Source organism: Micropterus salmoides, unplaced genomic scaffold (assembly GCF_014851395.1).
Source record: "Micropterus salmoides isolate LMB-PRFRI ecotype aquatic unplaced genomic scaffold, ASM1485139v1 Ms_hic_scaffold_23, whole genome shotgun sequence".
Lineage (NCBI taxonomy): Eukaryota > Metazoa > Chordata > Actinopteri > Centrarchiformes > Centrarchidae > Micropterus > Micropterus salmoides.
Window position 1 is genome coordinate 8,303,126 of NW_024041484.1, and position 24,255 is coordinate 8,327,380.

Here is a 24,255-nt window from a genome sequence, read left to right on the forward strand (position 1 = left end):
TTGTTTCCATGAGATGAGTGATTTCTCTCTCTCTCCATTTCTCTCTCATTGCTATGAATGTTTAGGTTGTTTAGGTTGCAATGTTGCCAGAGCACAAATTCATATATAAACAATAAATAATATTTAAGTAATTAATAATGTGATAATTAAGTTACTTTATACAAACAACAATGGTTCTCCGTTTGTTGCATTAGCAAATACCTTTAGCTGTAATGATACTAAGTAGGAGAGTTTCTGTGTGTCTGATTTAGCTCTCTCTCGCACACACACTGTTTGGAGCAGGTTTTTAGTCTTTCTTCTATTGCTACTATGGCTGCTATATATATATATATGTGTGTGTGTGTGTGTGTGTGTGTGTGTGTGTGTGTGTGTGTGTGTGTGTGTATACACCAGTGGACAGTGAAAGTATGACCTTGGTCAACAGGAAACTGTTGCCTGAGGGGTACCTGACACATCTGCCCAGGTATAAATATCCCATGAAGGGCTTTTTAATGTGGAAATGAAAAAAGAGCACACACCGTTTAAATTGCAAATGAGAAAATATCAGTCAGCTTTCAAGTGTAGAATGTCAATTAAAAAATCCGTTTGTGACTTTACCTTCAAGGTGAATGAGGTTGTTTTGTGTCCTGCAACAAGGTGATATTTGGCCTTCTGTCTAATTATCACTTTGCATGAATTATGTGCACACTGATTCCTGGTATGATGAAAAGATCACTTCAACTGTTGTTCAATTATTCTGTTATGAAATGTACTAAAAATAAAAATAAAAATAAAACTATTTTCAGAAACTTTCTGTATAACAAAATTTGTCTCAGGTTCTTGTCAGTTTCCAACAGATATACATTATATATACAAATGTTGTATTAATCAACCAATGCACTAGGTAGTGGATTCTTTTGTCTGTAACAACAACCGATACAGACAAATAAGGCCGGTGATGGAAAATACTCTATTGTAAGTAGAGCTGAAATGATTTGTCGAATAAGTGGATTGAACAAAAATTAATCGGCAGCTATTTAGGCAGCTATTTAGGCAATTGATTAATCGCTCAATTTAGTTTTATTTTTTTTCAAAATGATATGCACTGGTTACATCTCCTAAATATGTACATTGTTAGTTTTCTTCAGTCTCTTAAATAACAGACTAAATATCTTTGGGCTTTACACATAAACATGCAAATAAAGTATGTCAATTTGAACTCTGGGAACATAAACATAAAGTGAATTTTTCACTTTGTAAAGACTAAGCAATCAACTGAGAAAATAATCTGCAGATTAATTGGTCATGCAATAATTGTTAACTGCAGCCCTAATTGTAAGTAAATGTCCTACATTCCCAATGTTTGTAGTATTTTATATTAAGGATATTATAATTTAAATGAATGAAAGAGGTATAAAATAACATTTTGTGTGTTTGTTAAACCTTTATTTAACTAGGAAAGGCTCATTGAGATTAAAAATCTCTTTTCCAAGAGTGCCCTGGCCAGTAGATAATATTGGTGTATTACTGTAAAATGTAAGCAGTAGGCTAACATTGAAACTGGTGGAGCTGATTCTGAATACTTGTTGTACTTGAATGGATATTTGTGCTCTGCAGGTGTTGCAGATGCTCTGTTGGATTGCATTGCCGAGTTGTCACTGAAAGTAAAATAGATAAACACAACACACACTGGGACTAAATAAATATAAGATTCTCTAGTAATAAGATGATACGATTTCAAAAGGCAGATGTTTTTAACCTACGTTGCCCAGACCAGCGCAAACAACTAGAATTCAGAGGCAGCAGCATGGACTACATGTCCCAGGCACCCCCTGTGGTCCCTCCCCCAGCATACCTCTGCTGTGTGCTCACGCTGCGCTGTGGGGATCCTGCACAGCACAAGTTGCCCCAACAACAGCAGCGAGGCGCACGGCAGAAAAGTTTCTCCACAGGAATGGGCCAGTTTCAGAAGAACGCGTGTCTTTTATATTCCACCTCTGCGGTCCTCAGAACAACACTGGATTGGATATAAGGATCGACTGTGTTGATAAAAAAGCACCTGATTTGGGATATTTGTTTGGTGATTTCTCACTTTTTGGATTGGTTGCGCTTCATCCGTAGACAAAATTGAAGAGGGGTGTTCTCTTGTGTGGCCAGAAAAAATGTGTTCCTCTACGCAGCCTCGCAGTCTTGCAAGGTTTGCCGTGGTTTTTCTGCTAGTTTTGAGGCTACAGCGTGGATCTGGTGCAAACACAAGGACGTGTCCCCCTCCCTGCGCGTGTTCTGGGGAACTTTTGGACTGCAGTCGGCTGAAAAGGGGCCAAATTCCAGACACAATCCCGGAATGGACAGTTCAACTGTGAGTCCAGTTAAAGACCTTTTGTGCACCTGATTACTTTCAATTGTTTTAGTTTTCACTTATTATTTTAATATATTTCCCCTCTTGTGCACTAAAGCAATAAATAGCTTTGGTTTACTGTTTTCCTTCGGCACCGATGTGATGGTCCACATTCCTCTCGTAGTGAAAACGGAGTGGGTTGTAGGCTACGTATTTATCTGGTATTGCAGAAGAAAATCACTTGATTGACTTTGATTTGACTTCTGCCTCATCTGAAGCTACAGACTCGCAAGAAGCTTCACCTCAGGAGTATCTCAAATGACTGGAAATCTTGCCTGTTCTAGTCATTAATCTATTCATGTGTCTGAATAGGTTGAATTTATTGTATTAGTCCTTAGGCATGTCAGGCTTCAATTGAGACCAACAGGGAAGCACAAGCAGACTCTCAGTGTGTTTACACATCAATGTGCTATTGTCAGTCTTTCCAAACCTCTTAATTAAATGTAAATAATTATGAACCAATCTCTCAGTGCTTGCAGGTAACGTTAGTGCTTTAAAATCAAGCTTTCTGGCTTGTCATAGTTGTATTGTAGTAATGGTGCTAGTTGCCTACTAGCAGTTTAAATTGTAATAACACCATTAGTAGTGGGTAGACCCCAGTCTCCTATCAGGTCTCCCATTTTCAGTGCTGGTTCACTCATCAGATTTCAGCTTCACAGACCACGGGGCCTTCAGAACCATGAAAGCATAAATCAGATGCTGTCTGTGTGCAACGTTGGACAGTTTCCTAAAGTAATATCTCCATTACCCTTCTGTTTGTCTACTGGCTCCATAAGTTGAGACAAGGCTGAGCTCGGCCTGAAGCCTGTTAGAGCTGAAATACCAAACACAACCTTAATGGCATGTTTCTCAGTGTGTTTTACTTTACAGATAATTATTCTTACTGGATTTTTATTGCCCTGCGTTAAGCTGCAGTACTTGATTTTTATTATCCTGTGTGTTAGGCTATGGCACTTGATTCACTGCCTGGTCGAAGCTGTTGCCCTGCTGTTGGATTGAGTTTTTCTCTTCCTAAAAAGTGCTGCTCTGGAAACTTGATGTTGCCAGAGAAAACAGACCCAGCCTGAGCCTCATAACCAAGGCCGGCCTTCCAAAGAAAATAAAAAAAAAAAAAAGAAGTTCCACATGGGGGGAAAAATTCTTTTCACTCTGGCATGCTAATTTACGAGTGGCTCTCCAGCACATCTTAAACCCCTTAAACTGCCCGACCCTTTGTTTTCCAGCACCCCATTATTTCTGCTGAATTAGCAACTCCAGAGCCAGCGATGGTACTGATTAAGGAGGAGCGTGTAGGATTAGTTTGAAACAAACGCACAGAAAGAGAAGGGGGAAGGAGAAGAAGAGAAGAGCATGAAGAAGTAGGATTAAGCCATTTGATTTGAGGTTGTTGGGGAGGGGGGATAGGCCACAGATTTAATTTCTTTTTACTTGTTAAGCTTTAGGAGTGAGGCGCAACTGTTTCAACTTGACAACAATATGTGCATTAAGGGCAAACTACCAATTCAAATTTTAATACACTGAGAACTTTGATTCACACTCATTTCTCTATGAACATATATACAGACTCCCTTTAGAGTTTTACAAACATATCAGAGGAATTTCATTGTTTTTGGAGTCAAAGAACAGCATTTATTTGGCCAAGTAACACCAATGAACAATGAGGCAAGAAGTACAAGAGGAGGTAGATAACATTACCAATTCCACTGATTTGCATCACAGCCAATGCTAATTTTTGTTAGCTACTTATCTGGCCATTTTAACTGCCTTAGATTCTAGTTAATATTCAGGAGCTAAGGAACTAGATTTATTTGGCCAGGTACCACTACTGCTCAGTGCAAAAAAACAGGAAGTTTGGAAGAGATAGAAGATGATAATATCCTTTGGGTTTGTGTCATAGCTAATGCTAATTTACTGGTACGATAGCTACTTACCTATTTTCCTCAAGTTTAAACTAGCTAGGAATTCAAGAAATTAGGAATACTAGTGCTCTGTGTCGTGAAACAAAGTATACATTAAGGGCAAAATATTTAGTTTTTTATTAGAGAACTCCATGAGTCACAGAATGACATGAAACACAGACACTTATTTTAGAACAAAAACTTGAGATATATAGGAACAACTCAAAAAATTTAGTTTTACAAATATTTTTCCGAAGAATTTGATGGTTTTTGTCCAAGAACCACGTTTATATGGCCAGGTAACACCAACCGCCGGTGAAAAAGAAATGAAGTACAACAGGAAGCAGATAACATCTCAGCCAATGCTAATCTTCTTTAACGACCTACCTGACTGTTGTTAGTCCAGCTAATAAACTAATCAGCTATAGTACATCTAAGCTAGGAAGCTACAGTATATAGCCTACTGACCTTCCAAAATAACAAATGTAATGGTTATTAATGAAAATGAGATTTATTTCTGCCTCCTATAAACTTTTATGGAATTTAATTTAAAATCTGCTGCTGCGTCCCATTACTGTGATCTAAAATGTTACTGACAGCTCATGTAATGTAAAGAGCGGCTCATTTATTCACTTTCCAGTCTTTGATAAGAATGTTGTGCTGTGAATTTCCACCAGACCGCAGATACAGGCTGAAGCCTGTGCGCAGCACTGTGTGTTATCTTGCTCCGCTCAGAGACTGCTTTGTTAGGGAAGTGGAAGTGTCAGAGCTACTTATGGTTTATCTTGGGAGTATGATAGGACACCTTTCCCATATGGCCCCCAACGCTGAAACTGCAACAACAATAACACAAAAAGAAAGAAAAGCATGACGGGGGGGGGTTAGCTTTAGCAAAGCAAGTAAAACTCTGGTTGAGTAGTTCATGAAACTTTCCACCAAAGAACAAAAATGGCCCCAGAAAATTCGACAGGGGTGTTTCAGATGTATGAAAGGCGTCCCTCTCACTTTTCCCGGCATTGTGAATACATTACCAGTTGATAGGTTCTTCCCCTCCTCCCAGAGCTCCTTGATGGATTCCAGATGAGGGAGGTAAGGAGGGGGAAGAGGAGGGGGAAGGGGGTGTAAAAAAGTGTCTGGCACCACAACGTTGATCGTGCGCAGCAGCGTCAATAACTCCACCACTTTATGGTGCACAAAGCTCCGTTTGCCAGACTCCTTGAGCTGGTTTTCAGGCTCATTTTCAAAACAGGCAGCAAAAACAAGAGTCTAACCCCCTGTGAGCTGCAGCCAAGACTGCTTCATTTGGGTCCAAGACCAGGCTCAGTAGAATTTGAGTAAGACCCAGATCCAAAGGGGGTTCAGACAAAATCAAGACATAGACCAGAGCTAAAAGAGCACTACTCATGACTACAATAGGCAATAAGCAACTTATGTTTTAAATGTACAGACATTGAAGTTTCCAAAAGTGTGCAAATTTCTAAAGGAGTTCAGATTTAAACCTTAATCAACCCTAATCAAGAAACATGTTGCTAAAGGTCTGAGGTCCTGCACACACTAGATAGACAATAGATGTATGAAGTGCTAGACAGAAAATAAACCAACCATCAATGAAAATATTTGGTTTGAAGGCTTGTAAATATTAAAGTCTTAACAGGAATGTGCTTAATACAAGTCAAGACACCGGAAAAGAGGCCTGGACTCAAGCCACGGCCAGACCTGAAACCTCAACTCCAGCATTTTATCGACCTCCCTCGCAAGGTTTCGGCCTCCTTTCAGCACAAAAAAAGAATCTCACCCCTCAATAACTTATCAGCTTGTCTGTTTTGGCTCTGCATCTCAGCAGAGGCCTGGATATGAAGTGAGCCTGTTTTGGCATGGACATTCTCTTCTGTGTTAATAAGGAAGGGATGAAAAGCCAGCTCAAGGCCTTTTTGGGGGTTCTTGAATGGGAAAGAGTTTGTTTTGGAACATTGTCTGTTGCTTACAGATGTTACTTGCACAGATTCAGTTGATATCTGAAACTGTATTTTGTTTTTTTCATGACATCGCCGGTTTGTGACAGTATGTCAGCAACAAATCTTATTCTTGCTTATTTTTCTGACCATTCTGTTTCATTTAATCACCATCAGTTTTGCATCTCAGTTTAATTACAGTGACTTTCCTTTGATCCATTTCCTCTGTTCACAGTGTTGACGCACAATAACGCGCAGAATTTGTATGTAATTATGTTTGTAATGCAGACCCAAATGGAGGAGTGCAGCAGCTGAGAAACACAGCCCATGGTGTATACTTTTCCCATAATTTTTGCTATTTTTCCTTTACAGGGACTTGAGCCATAACAAATTGCAGGTGCTTGACAGCGCTTTGTTTTCCAAACTACAACATCTAAGAGAAATGTAAGTATGCCTTGGGTTCTCAGCACTTTCTAGAGTAAACACGGGATATTCCAAACAGCCTCCATCACTGTCCTGCATGTGACCAATTAGTCTTTTAAGTGTTTCTTTTTCTTAATTTGCACAGAAAGCTGAACCACAATGAACTGGAGGCAATACCTGATATGGGCCCTTGTGCTTCCAACATCACAACACTCATTCTGTAAGTAAAACTTTCCCATAAAGTGTTGAACACATCTCCAGACTCTCACTTCAGCCTGGTCTGGAGGGTAATCCTCCGCCAGAGTTGTCATTGCTGGTTAAAGTAGTGAGCTAGGAAGTGGTTCCTCCCCCTTCCTTCCCTCTAGAGAGAAACCCTTTTGGCTGAGCCGGTTCCCAGACCGGGCAGTCAGAGACATGGCACCCGGCCCCAGACGGGTCACATGGTCTGAGACAAATGGCATCAACAGAAATGGAAATGTTTTGTCTGGTAGCTGTTGCTGCTGTTGGTGTATTTTAACCTAGAGACGTGACGCTGGAAAGAGAAGATCTGCCATATGAAAAAATCCAAATTTGGTGATTTTGATGTTTAAGCTTTAGTGGGTGGAATACATGTTTCTGTGTGGGCCTTTATTGGACGCGAAATTAAGGGTGGTTAATCTGGAACCAAGGCAGTGTTCTCAAAATGTAACAATGTCTTGGTCAGTCGCCTTTAAGGAGTCAATTAATCCCACTTTTTGTGTATATATGCAGCAGAAACATAGCCAGTGGTGTCTTAAAGCACTTGGCTGACACTGTGAGAGTGAGTTCATTCTCCTGATAATGAATTCAATGAAAGAGCAGCTTACTTGTCATATTTCATCCAGTTCAGACTTTAACCAGAGAATCCTTTGGAATATTGTTGTGCAATACGTGCTTTCAGAAGAACACCAGATATTAGTGTTTGAAACCTCAACAATTTTATTTGCTTTCTGTGGTATGACTCTCCAAAACCAAACGACATGAAGTTATTGTGGAAGAATGTATTTGTCTCCCGGCTTGATTAGGCGTATTCCTCATCAAGCCCCAACACGACTCTCGGCGTGCAGCCGTCAGCCATTGACAATTTGTTTGCACTTTTAGTGCAGGAGTGTCGCCTCCAGCTGTAGGTTTCAGCAGAGAAACATAGGTGTTAGATGTTTTTTTGTTTGTTTGTCTTCACACCTTAGATGTTTCACTTAACATGGTAACTCTGATTTGGATTTGAAGATAAATGGATTTGTTATCCTGACCCAAGAAAAAAAGCATTCTCTTTTCATTATGTGTTGTACATACAAATAACGTCTGGTGTGAATGGCTGCATTGATCTCTTAATAGTTGGAAAGAGGTCACAGGTTCATCTGCCACAAATTGTATGTGCTGTCCAAGTACCCTTGAGCAACTGTAGATTAAAGTGCAGAGTTGCTGCAGAGATTCACTTTTTAAAAATCCAGATTTTCTCCAAACCATAATTTCTTTATTGGATTTGAGGACGTTGTTCAGTTTTATTAACCTGAAGTCGTGTCGTCCATGTTAACTCTGCCTTAACACACTACAGCATTTGATCTTTTTCTGAACAGAGAACTTTTACAGAGTTACACTTATTATCTTAAAATTAGACATCTTAAATTAAGAACATAATATAACACTGAAGGTGTCTACAAACTCCCTTGAGAGTTGAAGTTTTACGAACATTTATCAGAGAAATGCCACGTTTGTTGTATCTGATGAGAATCGGAGGGGGTTTGTTTTCACGCCTCTGGAGCAACTAGGGGTTAAGTGATTGAACCCGGGTCTCTCACACCAAAGGCAGGCGTCTTGCGCCATCACCACCTTTTCATAGCCAATGCTAATTAACAGTACTTGATGTTCATGTGCAAACTCCCTCAAGAGTTTAAATTTTACAAACATTATTTCACCGAATCTTTTTGACTAGTTAACAGTAATGCTTTGTGAAAAAGACACAAAGTACAAGAGGTAGATGTTAGGAATCCTAATGGTTTGCTTCATACTAATGCTAATTTACATTAGCTACTTACCTGACCTTCCTGAGCTTTAATTATCTATTCTAGCTATTAGCGACAAGCTAGTAAGCCACAGTATACTGTGCTATCTCCCTACAACTGCTAATGTCATGGTCATTTAATAATATAAGACATGAGTGACAAGTTAGTCCTGTGGCTCCACACTGATGTCAAAAAGGTCATTTGTGCTACATTAACACACTCCAGATAAAGACTTTCAAAGCAGTAAATGCCACAGTAAATGAAACAAAAGCAGTTTTACATTGATTACATTAAAAACATTGCACTTTCTGTAAAGCATTTTATGTCCTTAAACGAACAAAGTGAACAGTGTTCCCTTTTGCATTAACGAGCTAATTTAAATATACAGTACTATGGTTATTAGCTGCTATGGTTTTAAAACATTAGTATTGCCCTCAACTCCCAAATCTGTCGAACCAAAAAATACACCACATTGGGAATCCTTTAAGCTGTTCAGCTAGTAAAGTCAAAGCATAATTCATTTCAAATTAGTCAAAAGCAATGTGACGAAACTGAGCACACGAAGAAGAAGAATGTGAAATTCACACTTGCTCTCATGCTGCCTGTGTTGGCTGCTGCCCTCCTTCTTCAGATTAGGTGGTGCAGTGTGATTTTCCTGAATTTCTCTCCCTCCTTCAGTTTTTCTGAGCTGAGAAGGTAGTAAAGAAAAAAGGCCTTGGGGTATCGAATACCACTTATTCAAACAGCCAGTCAGACATAGCGGCAGCTCTCGCCGACTCCTTTGACCTCGCAGCTCCGAGTAAAAACAAACGGCAATAACCCTGCAGCTGGTAGTAATTGAGTCGTGATCATCTTAATTAATTGAACAATTTCCCAGGAATTTATGGAGGGGGTAAACCCCACCACGGCTAAATCCCTCTGCCTGGTTTCAGGGGGTTCAACAAATGACCTGGAGATTCCAGATCTGATAAGGTATATTAGGAGGTGAACCTCTTGATATGTCAACGGAAATAGGAACCTGGTTGAACATCAGAATTTCCAACCAAAACAGTAGTGATTATAGCAATAAACCGTGACATTTTCATAACAAATATATGTGCGGTAGGGATTCAACTAGGACTGCAACTAATGAAAAGTGTCAATCCATTGATTATTTTTGATGAATGACTTTATTGTTTTGTCTCTGAAAACATTTGACAAATACTGCATTACCCACAGCATTTTTTTTTCTTAATAATGACATAAACTGTTGATCAGTTAATCTTTTTACTTGTTCTTTGTAGAAGAGCCGAGTAGTAAGCATGAGAAGGAATGGCTGCATTAGCTGATACTAAAGAGAGTGCCACCAACGGAAACTTTCATCACGTCCACACATTTAATTGAAAGGCAATCTTTGGGAACTGCAGTGTAGAAACTCCACAGTAAAGTGAGCTTAGCAACCAAGAAAAGAAGTTTGAAATGCATTTATAAACTTAAATAACACTCATAATTTGACATTATTAAGGTAACTATATTAGGTAACTATAATCAGAAATTTTACAGCTCTTCTGTCATTTTATGTAAAGGTCCTTCAGTTAATGTTAATATGATCCCTGCTTCGCTCCACTCTGACTGGGAGCCGATGTGTTAAGATGATCAGCCATTTGAGTGCGATATGTGCAAAGTTTAATATGGCGTCTCAACAGCAAACGTAGCCCTGGTTTTCATTACAGGCGCCACTGCAGAGAGAGGGAGTCATCAGATGGCTTCTCAAAACTCTGTTCTTTTTCCAATAGGAAATAACACAAATGCACCACCACACAAATGCACACACACACCAGGAGTGAGACGGTTTAAGAAAAAGCAACTTTCTCTCATTAAAAAATTAGTTACTGCTCTGTGGACAAAGCTTTGCACAAAGGAAAAATCAACAACAAACAACAACTTCACCAAAGATCTTTGAATTTTTTTTCCAAAATGTTTTTACTGTGGGTAAATGTGGTCAGTTTGATGGCATTACAGGCCAAAAATACTATGGAGTTTTGTCAAAAGCACTGGCAGGTATGTGCCTGTGTGAAACCCACACCATGTTGGTATGACAAGCCTGTAATAAAAAAGGCTTTACCTACACATATAACACTCATATTTTATTAATTCAAGTTCTTAGAAGCTTTGGAAAGCAGATAAAGAGTTCGGTAACAAGCATTTTTTAAAAGAGTAATAAAAAAAAAGTGTAATTTCTGACTTTATATGCAGAGGAAACACTTCCTTTGGTTCTGTTACAGCAGCACAGAAGCATCTATCTGCCATTTGCCACAGTATAATGAGTACATCATCAATGCTTAAGATGCCCCAGGCTGTTGTTGACACATAGTTGGCCTTCTATTGACTTCCACTAACATCAGCAAAGCCCTGCAACAACAGTTATAATGGCTCTATAATCATGTTATCTGATAGCAAAGTGGATGAACAAATTTGAAGTGTGTGTGTGTGTGTGTGTGTAATTAAAGTGTACAATGCTCGGTGTGTTTGGAGCGGTTGGAGCAGTGCTCATTGTGTGATAGTGCACGGAAAGAACAGTAAGGTTTGCTGTATGTTAGCCCAAGTTTGTGCAGTTGTCTGCCCATGCAGAGTTTATTGTTGACCTAACGTTTAAAGATGCAATACAGAAGACATGTGTTACTGCAGAATAATTACAATGAGTCTGAGAGGGCTGATAGGATTATGGAATAATTAGTTGGCCAGAGATCTGTTACCCTCCAGCAGTCAAACTTCAGGGTCTGTCTCCCCGTGCTGAGGCAGGAAGTGTGCACCAGCCCCTCTCCTTGGCTCTACTTTCCCCTTGGGAGAAACTGGAAAGACTGGTTCTTTCTCTCTAGGCGGCCTTCCTTCTCTCAGCAACCAGTCAGAGGAACATGAAAACTGAGACACAGGTGGTGTGCGCCACTTTTGTTTGGGACCTGGGGGCTGTGGTGCGTAGAAAGCCCTCTGCAAATCTCCAAACAAAAGGGCTGCCTGTGCCGTTTTTATTGTAGACAGTGATCTGTATTTTAGTGTGGCTTTGTAGTTACTGCACACCCAAAACTTTCTTTCGATTTTTGAGTATTTGTTCTAAGTTTTAGGAAGTCAAGTAAATTTTATTGAGAAAGCCCACTATCATAAATCACAAATTGGCTTTACAATCAGTGCAGCCTCCTTTCCACCATATAAAGATGAGTTTTTAAATTTGAATTTAAAGACCTCTACAGAGTCAGACTGTCTGATGTCAGTAGGAGGGTATGTCAGAGGAAGGGGTGATAGAAAAGGACCTGCAGCACAAAAAGAATATACAAGTGTAAGATGTGGTGTGTTTTCAGGATGATGTGAAGAAAGTTTCACATTGGCTTTGGAGTTTCCATTGTGCACAGGCATGCTAGCTGGTCTGTGTTCATGCACCAAACTCCATTTAACAAAATATCAATTTAATCCAGCATTAATTTTATTTGATTTAAATTCTTTCAGCAGTTTCAGTGTATCATAAAATGTCTTGTTTGTGTCAGTTTGCTGCTTGTTGTGGCTTCTGCAAATGGTTAATGGAAACATGGGTCAGAGTTCTGTGTTACTACACAGTGTTTTGAATAGGTCAGGCATCTCACTTTCACAGCAGTGTGGTGTCATGCTGCCTTTCTGCCTGAGGTGGAAAGAATGGGTTTAAAATGGGAGATCAAGATAAGACAGGGAGAGCAAAGGCCTTGCTGGGTGTGAATAGACAGGTCATAATACCCCATTTGCCTCCAGAGTGTCAAAATCAGCTTTTTTCTTTCACTTCACTCAATGTGCTGGTGACATTTTCACAGCATTAGTGGCTAGAGCTGCAGCTAACGAGTATTTTCATTCATACATTCAGTTAATTTGCCTGCACTTTTCTTGAATTGTCTATTCATTTTTTGGTCCATAAAATGTCAGAAATTGAGAAAAATGTCTGTTTTCCTCTAAAAGCCAAGCTGATGTCTTCAAATCACTTCTTCTGTTCAGTCAACAGATACCGTAAAACTTTTTTCACAATTAATAGCTGAGTCCCAAATAACCGCCTATCTCCTTTACTGGCCTGGTGTGGGAACATATTTTGACAAATAAACGCAGGTCTCCATTAAACACCTGGTCTGGTTGTTATAGAAGTTCTTTGGATGTATAAAACCTCTTAAACCCCGCAGGGTCACCCGCTTTAGCTACTTCTAAGCTAATTAGATCGTACATACAAATATTAATGTTTAAACTTACAATACAATACAATCATTCAATCGTACAATCGTTCAGTTCATTTAATGGAAACAACAAGCCAAAGTCTAATTTATAGGCTATAGATTTACCGGTGTAAGACCGGCATAGCACAAGAGGAAAAAGACTCCCGTTACCTTTTGAAGCACTTTAGTCCGAATGTGTCAGTTCCTTGATTATTTATATTCCTTTAGCCTGTAAGGGTCTACCGATCAAAAGAATCAAATCAGCTTTTCAAAAAAATTATTCCAAGTTGTGAATCCTGTCATGTGAAGTCCATCTGTCTGTACTTTGCCACACTTCTCTCATCCTGCACCATGTTGTTGGGTTTGTATTCATTACATTGCTGCCTACAAAATAAAAGTGCATAAGCTGTCTGTTGGAGGTAGATCAAACAAATTAGTGTATTTGATATAGCATATTATATATATGTAATATTTATACTGTTTGAAATAAATCAACTGTTTTCATAGTAGTTTCAGTTTCAGCAAGAGGAATTAAAGGCCTGTCCCATATGGATGCCTGTCCCAAATATAGGTAGGGTCAATTCAGTGATTTTAGCAAATAAAAACCCAGGCTATTGATCATATTTTCACAGAATAAAACTCAAAAGCTAACAATTTAACGATTAATCGACTTCTCCCATGAAGCAGTCTGTGCTGTGGGTCAACTGATTGGCAGATTCCAACAATTAAATGTTAATGACACCACATCCCAAATTAAACCTACATTATAAAAACTTTGTTTTTTGAGGGCTGCTGGAAAAATGAAACAGAAAAACTAACAGCTCTCTGGTCAGTAAGGTGTAGCTGGAGAGAGGCTTGTAACCATCGCAATGAATACTGAAAACGAGGCCTGTAGTCTGGTGCATTGGAGGGAATTCCTGCCCCCCCCCCTCACTCTCTCTCTACTGCCGAGTCTCATACACAAAGAGGGCACTGTACAGGCTCTGTTTATAACTAAGCAGTCCCTGCACTGCAATTTAGGAGGCGTGCAGCTCAGGAAATTGCTGGCCTCTGCCGAGGCATGCTTTCACTGAGGGAATGGTATTCATCAGCCAAGTAATTGGCAGGTTACTTTTTTAAATACCTTGTTGGTAATTACCTTATAAACGAAATAACACATCAATAAACCAAAAGGTTGTTTGGACCTTGTGTGGAGAGATGCAATATTGCTAAGACTGAGCTATTTGTTGGAATCCTTGAAATATGCATGCACCATCAGCAAAACGTTTCACATTGGGTGGTAAGCTTTAGCTTACAAGCGTGAGAGTTTGTCATTTTTTAATACCACAGACTAATTGAGGGACGTGGCCGTTTGTATATCTGGAAACATGAAACTGGTGTGCGCCACTAGTCAAATACACAGTATTTTTGTCATTTATTGGAGCTGTGGTGTCTTGTGTTTTCAGAGCAAACAACAGGATCACCAGGATCTCTGTGGAGCAGCTCAGGCCCTTCCTCGCACTGGAAATGCTCGACCTCAGCAACAACAACATTGTGGATATAAAGGCCAGCTCCTTCCCCGCTTTGCCTCTGAAGAACCTGTGAGTGTCACGAACTGACCCCACGTTTCTGTGGCTGCATATAGTGCTTCATTTTTACATTTTAAGAAACCTTGTTGTTAAAACTTTCATTCTCAGGTTCCTCAACAATAACCGTATCTCGTCACTGGAGACGGGCTGCTTCACCAACCTGTCTAGCAGTCTGCAGGTTCTTCGGCTCAACCGCAACCGCCTCTCCACCATCCCAGCCAAGATCTTCCAGCTGCCCAACCTCCAGCATCTGTAAGCTTAATTTTTTTGTTGCTTTGTTTGAGAAATATCACAATAAGGATGTCAAATCATGGTGATTCATGATGTGTCTTATATCAATTAGTTAGTTTGGAGGCTGATCACTTGTAAAGTTGAGGACATACAATATTTTGGAAAATATGAAAGAAAATGTGCAGAATGTCCTTGGCCTCTCGCTCCCGTGGCACTGCCTCCTCTGATTGGCTGACAGCTGACCACCATACCTGTATGCCAGTATATAATTGAAGATCTAATTTGTTGATATATTGGCAGAATTTATATCGGCAGGTTAATCTCACCCACCTTCATTATGGTGACCAAGGTGAATTTGAGAGTTACAACATGTGGTCTTAATGCTGTTTCTGAGGTTTTTCCAAGCTGAAATCCACACAGTTCTGGGGAAACATTAAAAAATGATGAATTGCAATACATTTATAATAATAGACCAATTATTGGTAGCATCAGTCCGAAAAGTAATTTCCTGCCATGTGCATTTTCCTTGCTTTTGCTCTGACTCTTACTGTACAGTTGGTGTGTGTGTGTGTGTGTGTGTGTGTTTAGGGAGCTGAGCAGGAACCGGGTTCGCAGGGTGGAGGGCCTGACGTTCCACGGTCTGCATGCTCTTCGCTCATTGAAGATGCAGAGAAATGGCCTCAACCGTCTGATGGATGGAGCCTTCTGGGGCCTCAGCAACATGGAAGTCCTGTAAGCAAAGTTAAAAGCGTTGTGCGTCAATTTCCGCTCTTCCGTCATGACTTCAATGTGACATAAAGTCTCATTGTGTGTGTGTGTGTGTGTGTGTGTGTGTGGGCCTGCAGGCAGCTGGACTACAACAACCTGACGGAGGTGAGTAAGGGCTGGCTGTACGGCCTGCTGACTCTGCAGCAGCTCCACCTCGGCCACAACTCCATCAGCAGGATCCGACCTGACGCCTGGGAGTTCTGCCAGAAACTCAGTGAGCTGTGAGTCCACCATTTTTTTTCTTCCCTTCTTTTTAACTCCCACCCCCCTCTCTCGTTATTCCCTCCTCACTTTCCATTCACACTCTGAACTCCCAACACTTCGCTGTGTCGCCCTCTCCTCCTCTCTGGCACTCCCGCCTGCCCTTCCTCACACTCCAGTTCCTCCTGTCGCCAGTCCCCACGTACACACAGACACATGCACGCGCACACACACACACAAACACAGACAAAGCACCGTCTCTTTTGCTCTACCAGTCAGTGCCAACATTAAAGCACTGCCAACATATTACACACCCCTCTGCTTCTCCTCTCTTGTGCTGTGACTTGAGCCAAAACATCGTCCTCCGGAAGTCCCACTAATTTATCAGATTGGAAATCCCATTAATAGTTGCAGTTCCTTTCCTTGTGAAATACTGCATTACCCACAAACTTGGGCGATTTCCCACCTATCAACACACAATCCTGGAAGCAGATTGAATTTCCTTTGTAGTGGCTGTTGTTTACAGCAGCGGTCAGTTCAGTGTTTGCACTGTCTGGAGTGTTTTTAAGAAATAGGTTGTTGTTCTTTCCCCACTGTTTCTTTCACTCTTATCATATAAACCTGACAGTAAACAAGCCGCCTGTCGGATGGGAACATGCCCAGTTATCTGATTTGTTCTCATCTGAGTTTACTTAAAAACTGGCTTCTCGGAATTATTGGTTTCCAGTTTCTGTTACGTTGCAAAATTTGATCATACAAAATAAAAGTTCTGATGAAATGACTACATAAATCATGTCTTTTTATATACATATATATATCATGCAAAAACAACCCAATGTGTAAATAACACTGGACATCGTAACCTTCAAATAAAATAAATGGAAAGTGAGACTTAAAATGTATTAAAATGTTTTTAAGGTATTTTTTCAAAAGGGCAATATAGGGACAAATGTGTTGTGTTAAGTGGTTCTAGAAGAGGTTCAACACAAATTAAATAATGTATAACAAACATCTAATGAACTACAGTGATGATTAATGATTTATCAAAAGATTTTTTTTACTGCTCTCCAGACATCTTGGGTACTATTCTCATGTTATTGCTTTTGTTGTCTGTCCCACAGCAACCTCCCATCCAATCATCTGTCCAGACTGGAGGAATCCAGCTTCGTAGGCCTCAGCCTGCTGGACGAGCTCCACATCGGAAACAACCGTGTGAGCTTTATTGCAGATGGAGCTTTTCGTGGCCTGTCCAACCTGCAGATGCTGTGAGTTTAAATGCAAAAGTTTCATATAAAACACTATGCAAAACTTTCCAATTTTTAATCTAATCAGAGTTGTCTAATCAATATATAGTCAAATATACTTCAGGAAGGAACTCCCTGTTCAACCACAACATTGTTGTTTTTACTCCTCTCTCTTTGTACAGATTAACCAAATAAGATATTCCATGTTAATTAGAGAGCTTTAGAGGTGCAGGTACGTTTGCCACATCTAGCTGTTCCCTCTGCTTCCAGTTTTTGTGCTAAGCTAAGCCTGACATCTCCCAACTCAAGCTCCATACTTAATGGATAGACATGAGATGGGTAATTGATCTTCTCATCTAAGTTTTGGCAAATAAAAAGAGAATAAGCGCGATTTCGAAAATGTTAGATTATTACTTTGAGTAGATAGTACTTTGTGTGATTGACTGTTTCAAAAAAAGAAACGATAACATTAACATTAAATGTCCATACAAGTCCCTAAAAACAGGAAATACTTCATATGCTGCTCTATTGCCCCTCCCAGCCTTTTAAACCCACCTCCACCATCAATTCTCTGCCTGAGTGGAAATAGCCTGCCTGATTTGTTTTGGGGATGTGAAATAGATTACTGTGTTGAGGTCTCTCCACACACATAAAAAAACCTCCGAAAGGCACAACCCCGACCTCAACAACCCCCCCACCTCTCTCGTTCCTTCACCAAACCCCCCCCCACCCCAAACACACACATACATCCACCCATCCCCCCTTTCCCACAGAGAGGCTCCGTAACATTTCCCCTGGTTGGGATTTTGTAACTGGAACCAAATGTGAGCTGAGGTTCTGAGGTCACCGTAGGGCAGGTGTGCAGCTAGGTGGACATGGATTGCTTCAGGGCTACACACACCCTTCCTCAATCTCAATCAGCCATAACCAGGCATGCCGAGGACAAAAATAACTGTTTGAAAGCATTAGAGCAGCTGAGGGATCAAAGGAGGCAATTTATCAGGGAAAGTCTTGGCTTTTAGTGGTGATCATGCTCTAATGCTGTGTATTTTTTCCGCGATTACACTTTGAGTTTGATAGCAGAAAATGTGTCAGGTTTTGGATGTGCTTCCCTCAAAATCTAAGAGCAAGGGTTTTCTCTGTAGAGCCATTATTTTGCCCTGACGTTGGAAGCTCATACAGAAATACATTGAAGAAAAAGCAGAAACCAATTTCTGAACCCACAGTAGTGGGAAGTAGACTAGGAACCAGCACCAGCTGTTCTTAAGTTTAAATTTGGCCTAGTTATAATGTAGGTATTAACTAAGTAGAGATTTACACAGCACTAAATAAAAACAGTTTGCACCACACAAAGTAGTTTTTACACAGAGAAAAAAAGATTATTTTTACATGTTATATTTTTATAAAATATTTACACATACTATCTGTCAGATGCAACCATTAAGTAGCTAACTAAAACAAAACTACATTAGCTTGCTAGTAGACACATTTAAACTACAGTGTGAAGAAGGTGATGGAATACGGTCGACACATCTGGCCTGACACTTGATCAAAATGCTGTTTAATATTTCATTTGTAGATTTTATTTCCCAAAAAATACTAAGTTACTGGGTGTAGATATTTAATAACAACTTATTGCTGCGTAAGTAGTAGTCTGCCTGGAGGTAGTGAGCTGTAAATCCCCACTTTGTAAAAATTACTTTATAGCTAGGCTAGGTTTGAACTTTTGATCTGCTGGTGCAGCCAGCTCCTAAATACAATGCAGCTAACAGACAAGTTAGATTCTGAGTGATGAGCTGGAAAATAGCTGTTCACCAAAAGTAGGGTGTTTCCCAAAAGGTTCAAAATTAAACTCTTTTTCACAAAAGAAGAAATAGAATAGATAGATAAAATTCATAGAATGTGTTAAATATTACAGATTCATGATGTATTTAATGGAGGATATAGGATATAACACTTCCTTTGAGGATAAGTCATGCATCTGTGAATTGCATGCAGACTATATTTATCCCCTCAAATGAAGTTTAAAATGCAGCAGTTCCTTGTAAAACTTATTTTTCTATACAACACAGAAAAGCCATTGCTGAGTACCACAAATGTCAGGAAGGAACTTCCTGTAACACATGGGAGCCACTTTGAACATAATTTTAAAGTCTTAAACATTTTCCCCCTCACACAAAATGTAAAGCCGCATAAAGTTTTATTAACATCGCAAGTGCAGTTGTTTTCTGGGTGTGGATTTTTTACAATGTGGTCTGTCTTTGTTTCTTCGGAAAGGGATCTCCAAAATAATGAAATCTCCTGGACCATAGAAGACATGAATGGACCTTTCTCTGCTTTGGACAAACTGAAAAAACTGTGAGTTCATAATCCGTGTAACACGATGTTTCACCCTGGACTGCGTGACTTAATGGAACGTGAACAAAATAAGGGCAGTGAGGTTTGAAACTGCTCAAACTTTTGTCGTTTTCTCAGATTTCTGCAGGGGAATCGAATCCGCTCCGTGACCAAGAAGTCTTTCTCTGGCCTGGACGCGCTGCAGCACCTGTGAGTCGGCCTTGTGTTTCACTGATTGTTTCCAAAAGTCCAAGCTGTAAACTAAGCAGGGTGAATCACACTGAGACACAGAGGCTGTTTGTTAGAGCAGTACACCCAAACTGTCTTCTCCCATTCCTCCGCTTTGATGTGGAATCAAGAAAAAACTCTGCCATTAGTATCTTTACATGTGTGCCAGACTATATCGATCACCAAAGCAAGTGAAGGGAACTGTGTTTGTGTGAATGTGTGTGTGTAAGTGTACAACAGCTGCATTTGATTCTAATTAGAGTTTTTTCCCAGCCGTTGCCAGAGCTCAAAGCAGCCCAGAGTTGGGCCTCTCTTGATTAACACAGCAAACTGCTGCCCAGAGTTTTATTGTTCTGGAGCCCAGACCTTTTTCTTCTCTCGATTGAAGTTTTTGTAGCCTTCACTCTATACGGCTGATGTTGGCAGAAAAATATGCCATCTTTCTGTGAGGATCATACCGGTCCTAATTTCCTTTTTCTCTCCTCTACAGAGATTTGAGTAATAATGCTATCATGTCTGTCCAAGCGAACGCTTTCTCTCAGATGAAGAACCTTCAGGAGCTGTAAGTAGGATCATGTTTAAGGACAGCTTTAGTTAGTTTTTCAGTGTTGATGTGGGACAGAACACCAGGTGAAACTCATTATGGCTTGCTGGGAGAGTCAGCACCAAACAGTGCTTACTTCAATGTTAATAACAGGTTCGCAGCTCCCTTTGTCTCCTTCCACTAAGGAATAGTTTCCAGTAAAAAGCCATGCAAGGGATTTTTTTATTTTTTATTGCGACTTAATGGATTGTATGTTAGACACATTTCCCACACTGTATAAAAGTAGTCTGTTAAGAATTCCCAAGTCATGTGTATTGTATACAAATTACCTGTGTTGTGCTTCAAATGTTATTCACATGTGAATATTGTTTCACCAACTATGCAAGACCAAATCACCAAGAAACCACCCATTTAAAACGATATGATTTCATAGGGACTGAACTTTTTTCTGGTGTTTTCAGACGTCTGAACACCTCTAGCCTGTTGTGCGACTGCCAGCTGAAGTGGCTTCCTCTATGGGTGGCAGAACAAACCTTCCTGCCCTGCGTCAACGCCAGCTGCGCCCACCCGCAGATGCTGAAGGGCAGGAGCGTGTTCGCCGTCAGCCAGGAGGAGTTTGTGTGTGGTGAGTGATGCATTCACTTGGTGCAACACCTTTACACACATAGTGTAATACATTAAAAACAGCCATTTATCCATGGCAGGTTTTCCATTTATGAACTGACCCAGATTGTTCAGTTATTTTCCTCCCAGACTCATGGACATGCTGATGAGTCTCATGAAGGGACTGTTATGGAAATTTACTAAGTGAAGTTTTCAGCCTTCCTGGTTACTGTCAGAGAGAACTATTGAGGATATATTTCAGTTCAGTTTTTTCTCCTTTTAGAGCCTCATCTGCTAAAAAAATGCCAAAAAATTTACCAAACATTGCTGAATAGCCAAATTCCAGACCTGACAGCAGTTTTAAATTCTTGTTTTTTTACCAGATGACTTCCCAAAGCCTCAAATCACTGTGCAACCGGAGACCCAGTCAGCTCTCAAGGGCTCCAACGTGACGTTTGTCTGCTCGGCAGCCAGCTCCAGCGACTCGCCTATGACCTTCGCCTGGAAGAAAGACAACGAGGTCCTGAACGATGCGGAGATCCACAACCAGGCCCACCTGCGGGTGCAGGGAGGCACAGGAGGTGAGACGGAGGTGACAGAGTATACAACCACCCTGCAGCTACGCAAAGTAGAGTTCTCCAGCGAGGGAAAGTACCAGTGTGTCATCTCCAACCACTTTGGATCATCCTACTCTACTAAGGCCAGGCTCACTGTCAACAGTAAGTTTTGGATAGGAGAAACCAATTGTTTGGCATGTGTCTCAATCTACATTTCCATAACTTGCCTTAAATGATCCAGATTTAACGTCTGTTTCTCATTCCCAGTGCTCCCTTCCTTCACCAAGATGCCAATGGACATTAGTATCCGTGCTGGAGCAACAGCAAGGCTGGAATGTGCCGCAGTGGGTCACCCTTCCCCCCAGATTGCCTGGCAAAAAGACGGAGGCACAGACTTTCCTGCCGCCCGTGAACGCCGAATGCACGTCATGCCAGAGGACGATGTTTTTTTTATAGTTGACGTCAAGACCGAGGACATCGGCATTTATAGCTGCACAGCTCAGAACACAGCTGGAGCTATTTCTGCAAATGCTACACTAACTGTCCTAGGTGAGAAATGGCACTATTGGGAGAAGAAAGTCACAAGGAACTCTACGTTTAGAGCTTCCATTTTAAGTTCAAAGGCTTGAATGAAGGATAGATAAACATACATTGATGAATCACTGGAATATTCCTGGTTCCTTGTCACACTAACCTAGTCTATTGCTATTGTCTTACAGAAACGCCCTCCTTCTTGCGGCCCCTCATGGATCGGACTGTGGCGAAAGGTGAAACCGCTGTCCTCCAGTGCATAGCGGGCGGCAGCCCTCCCCCAAGGTTGAACTGGACCAAAGACGACAGCCCACTGGTAGTGACTGAGCGCCACTTCTTCGCAGCTGCCAACCAGCTCCTCATAATTGTTGACGCTGCCGAGGCTGACGTGGGGAAGTACACTTGCGAAATGTCCAACGCTCTGGGCACAGAGAGGGGCAATGTTCGGCTGGCAGTCATCCCAAATCCCAACTGCGACTCTGGAGTGCAGGGTGGCGTGGTAGTCGGCATTGTGGGCGGGGCAGGATCAGACGATGATGGGTGGACCACTGTGGGAATCGTCATAATAGCTGTGGTATGCTGCGTGGTGGGCACATCACTGGTTTGGGTTGTCATCATCTACCACACCCGGCGACGCAATGAGGACTGCAGCGTCACCAACACAGGTTGGTTCATGATGGTTTTTCGTAGTTGGAGTTTTGCCATTATTTTACTGACAAGCAAAGGGTTTCCTGAACCATACAAGTCGCTGATCTTCCAAGTCTGTGGATTTCTTCTTCTTTCCACATTTAATGGCAATTGTTTAAAAATGAAAGTGTATAATTTCACTTAATGTCCTTGTGCTCCAGATGAGACCAACCTGCCTGCTGACATCCCCAGCTACCTGTCCTCCCAGGGCACACTCGCTGACCGACAGGACGGCTACATCCCATCAGAGAGTGGCAGCAGCCATCAGTATATCCATAGCGGCTTTTACCTGCAGCCTAAAGATATGAACGGTAAAACACCTGTCCTTACTTCTTTGTCCTAAAATTGAATCCGCCTGCATCATCATGTTTCTCTTACATTATACTGGTCCTTCGCCCACACAGGTCTTTGTCAGCTGGATACAGGAAGTGAAGCAGACATGGAGGCAGCTATTGATCCTCTGCTCTGCCATTATCAAGGTCCAGTCAGTTCACTGCTTTGTCAAGACAACATCTACTCCACTGACTCATCAGAAGTCTTAACAGGTCTGTGCAAATTGAAAATGTTCTCTTGATCATTATCAGACTACAAGACTGTTGTTGATCCAGCACAATACATCTGGTATTTCTCACTGTCCAGAGGAACTAATAATTTCCATTGTTTTACCCTTCAGGTTGTTCCATTGACCAAAGGCCCATCTGCATTGACTCCTACAGTGACAGCCTAACTAATCCCTCTAAGAGGAGGGACTACTTCCTGTCTGAGCATTTTGATGTCTGCTCCTCCACTGTCCTTATGCAGCTCCCCAATGCCAGTCTCTATCACGGCCACCCCTTTCACCTGAGTGACCGCCGACCATCTATGGAGGAGGGAGAAACCAACGACTACGGGAAACCTCATGAGTGCCTTTCCCCCTGCAACACCTTCATGGGTAGGTCTTAAACTAGCCACTTTTCCGAACTTCTACAGATTTTATCTGGATGTTGTTCTGACTTCATCTCTCACCTTTCTCGCCCAGGAACATTTGGGAAAGCTCCCTGGAGGCCTCATAAGGACCTGTACACAGGCATCGGCCCACCGTCAGTGACGCATAATGGAATAACTCTGCACGAGAATCCTTACGTAGCTCCGGACGCCTATTCTTACCAGGAGGAGAGCGGTCTCACGGAGGACTCGGCGTCAGAGCAGAGCAACAGTCTGTATAATCAGCCATTTGACAGCAACAGGACTGATCCCATCCCACAGCACAGAACGAGCACTTAGCTGAGTGACTCTTGTTTTTCATGAAGAGGATGACCAAAAATATTTGAACATTTCTACCTCACTGGACACTTTTGCAATAAAGGACTCCTCAAATGTGCAACGAGTGAATGTAAAAGACAATATGATGTACCTAGAGAAAAGTAAAAAGGAGCATATGAACAGCTGTTCTTTAAGGACACAGCTTCAGTTAAATAATATAGATGATTATATACATTTTTATATAAAGTTTATTATATTATGTAAATTGTATATAAACAGATTCCATTATTTTTGCTTACTTTATGTGTATGAGTATTTTGCAGCCCTGTCTATTCAGTTATTCCAGCTTTGAATGAAGCAGTGTTTTGCACATATGTAAACAATAAAAAACACCTTAATGTGTACTGCTACATTCACTGCAGAGTCTTCAGTGATGTTACTGTCTTTATTGGGCAGGAGATGTTTTAGAGATTCAGAGGACGTGGTGGGTGTTGAGCACTGGCCTTTTAGAGCAGAACCACAGACCGCCAAGGACGCCTCAGGTCTATCATCAGTCAGCCCCCCCACCAAGAGAGAGACAGACACAGGGAGGATGATTAACTGTTTGGTATCACAATCTGGTTCCATGGAGTGCTGGGAAA

General features: G+C 41.1%; 1 protein-coding gene across 1 annotated transcript; it reads left to right on the forward strand.

The window, feature by feature from the left end:
* The first annotated feature begins 1,867 nt into the window (after positions 1 to 1,867).
* On the forward strand, positions 1,868 to 24,030 carry lrig3 (leucine-rich repeats and immunoglobulin-like domains 3). The gene is made up of 19 exons (XM_038738630.1): positions 1,868 to 2,338; positions 6,600 to 6,671; positions 6,796 to 6,870; positions 14,319 to 14,453; positions 14,550 to 14,693; positions 15,261 to 15,404; positions 15,518 to 15,661; positions 16,763 to 16,906; positions 19,163 to 19,243; positions 19,361 to 19,432; positions 19,941 to 20,012; positions 20,456 to 20,619; positions 20,981 to 21,316; positions 21,422 to 21,703; positions 21,874 to 22,350; positions 22,534 to 22,683; positions 22,777 to 22,917; positions 23,046 to 23,303; positions 23,391 to 24,030. Exons 1-19 carry the CDS (start codon positions 2,142 to 2,144, stop codon positions 23,633 to 23,635), a joined length of 3,333 nt encoding a protein of 1,110 aa, XP_038594558.1. The 5' UTR covers positions 1,868 to 2,141; the 3' UTR covers positions 23,636 to 24,030.
* The last annotated feature ends 225 nt before the right edge of the window (positions 24,031 to 24,255 follow it).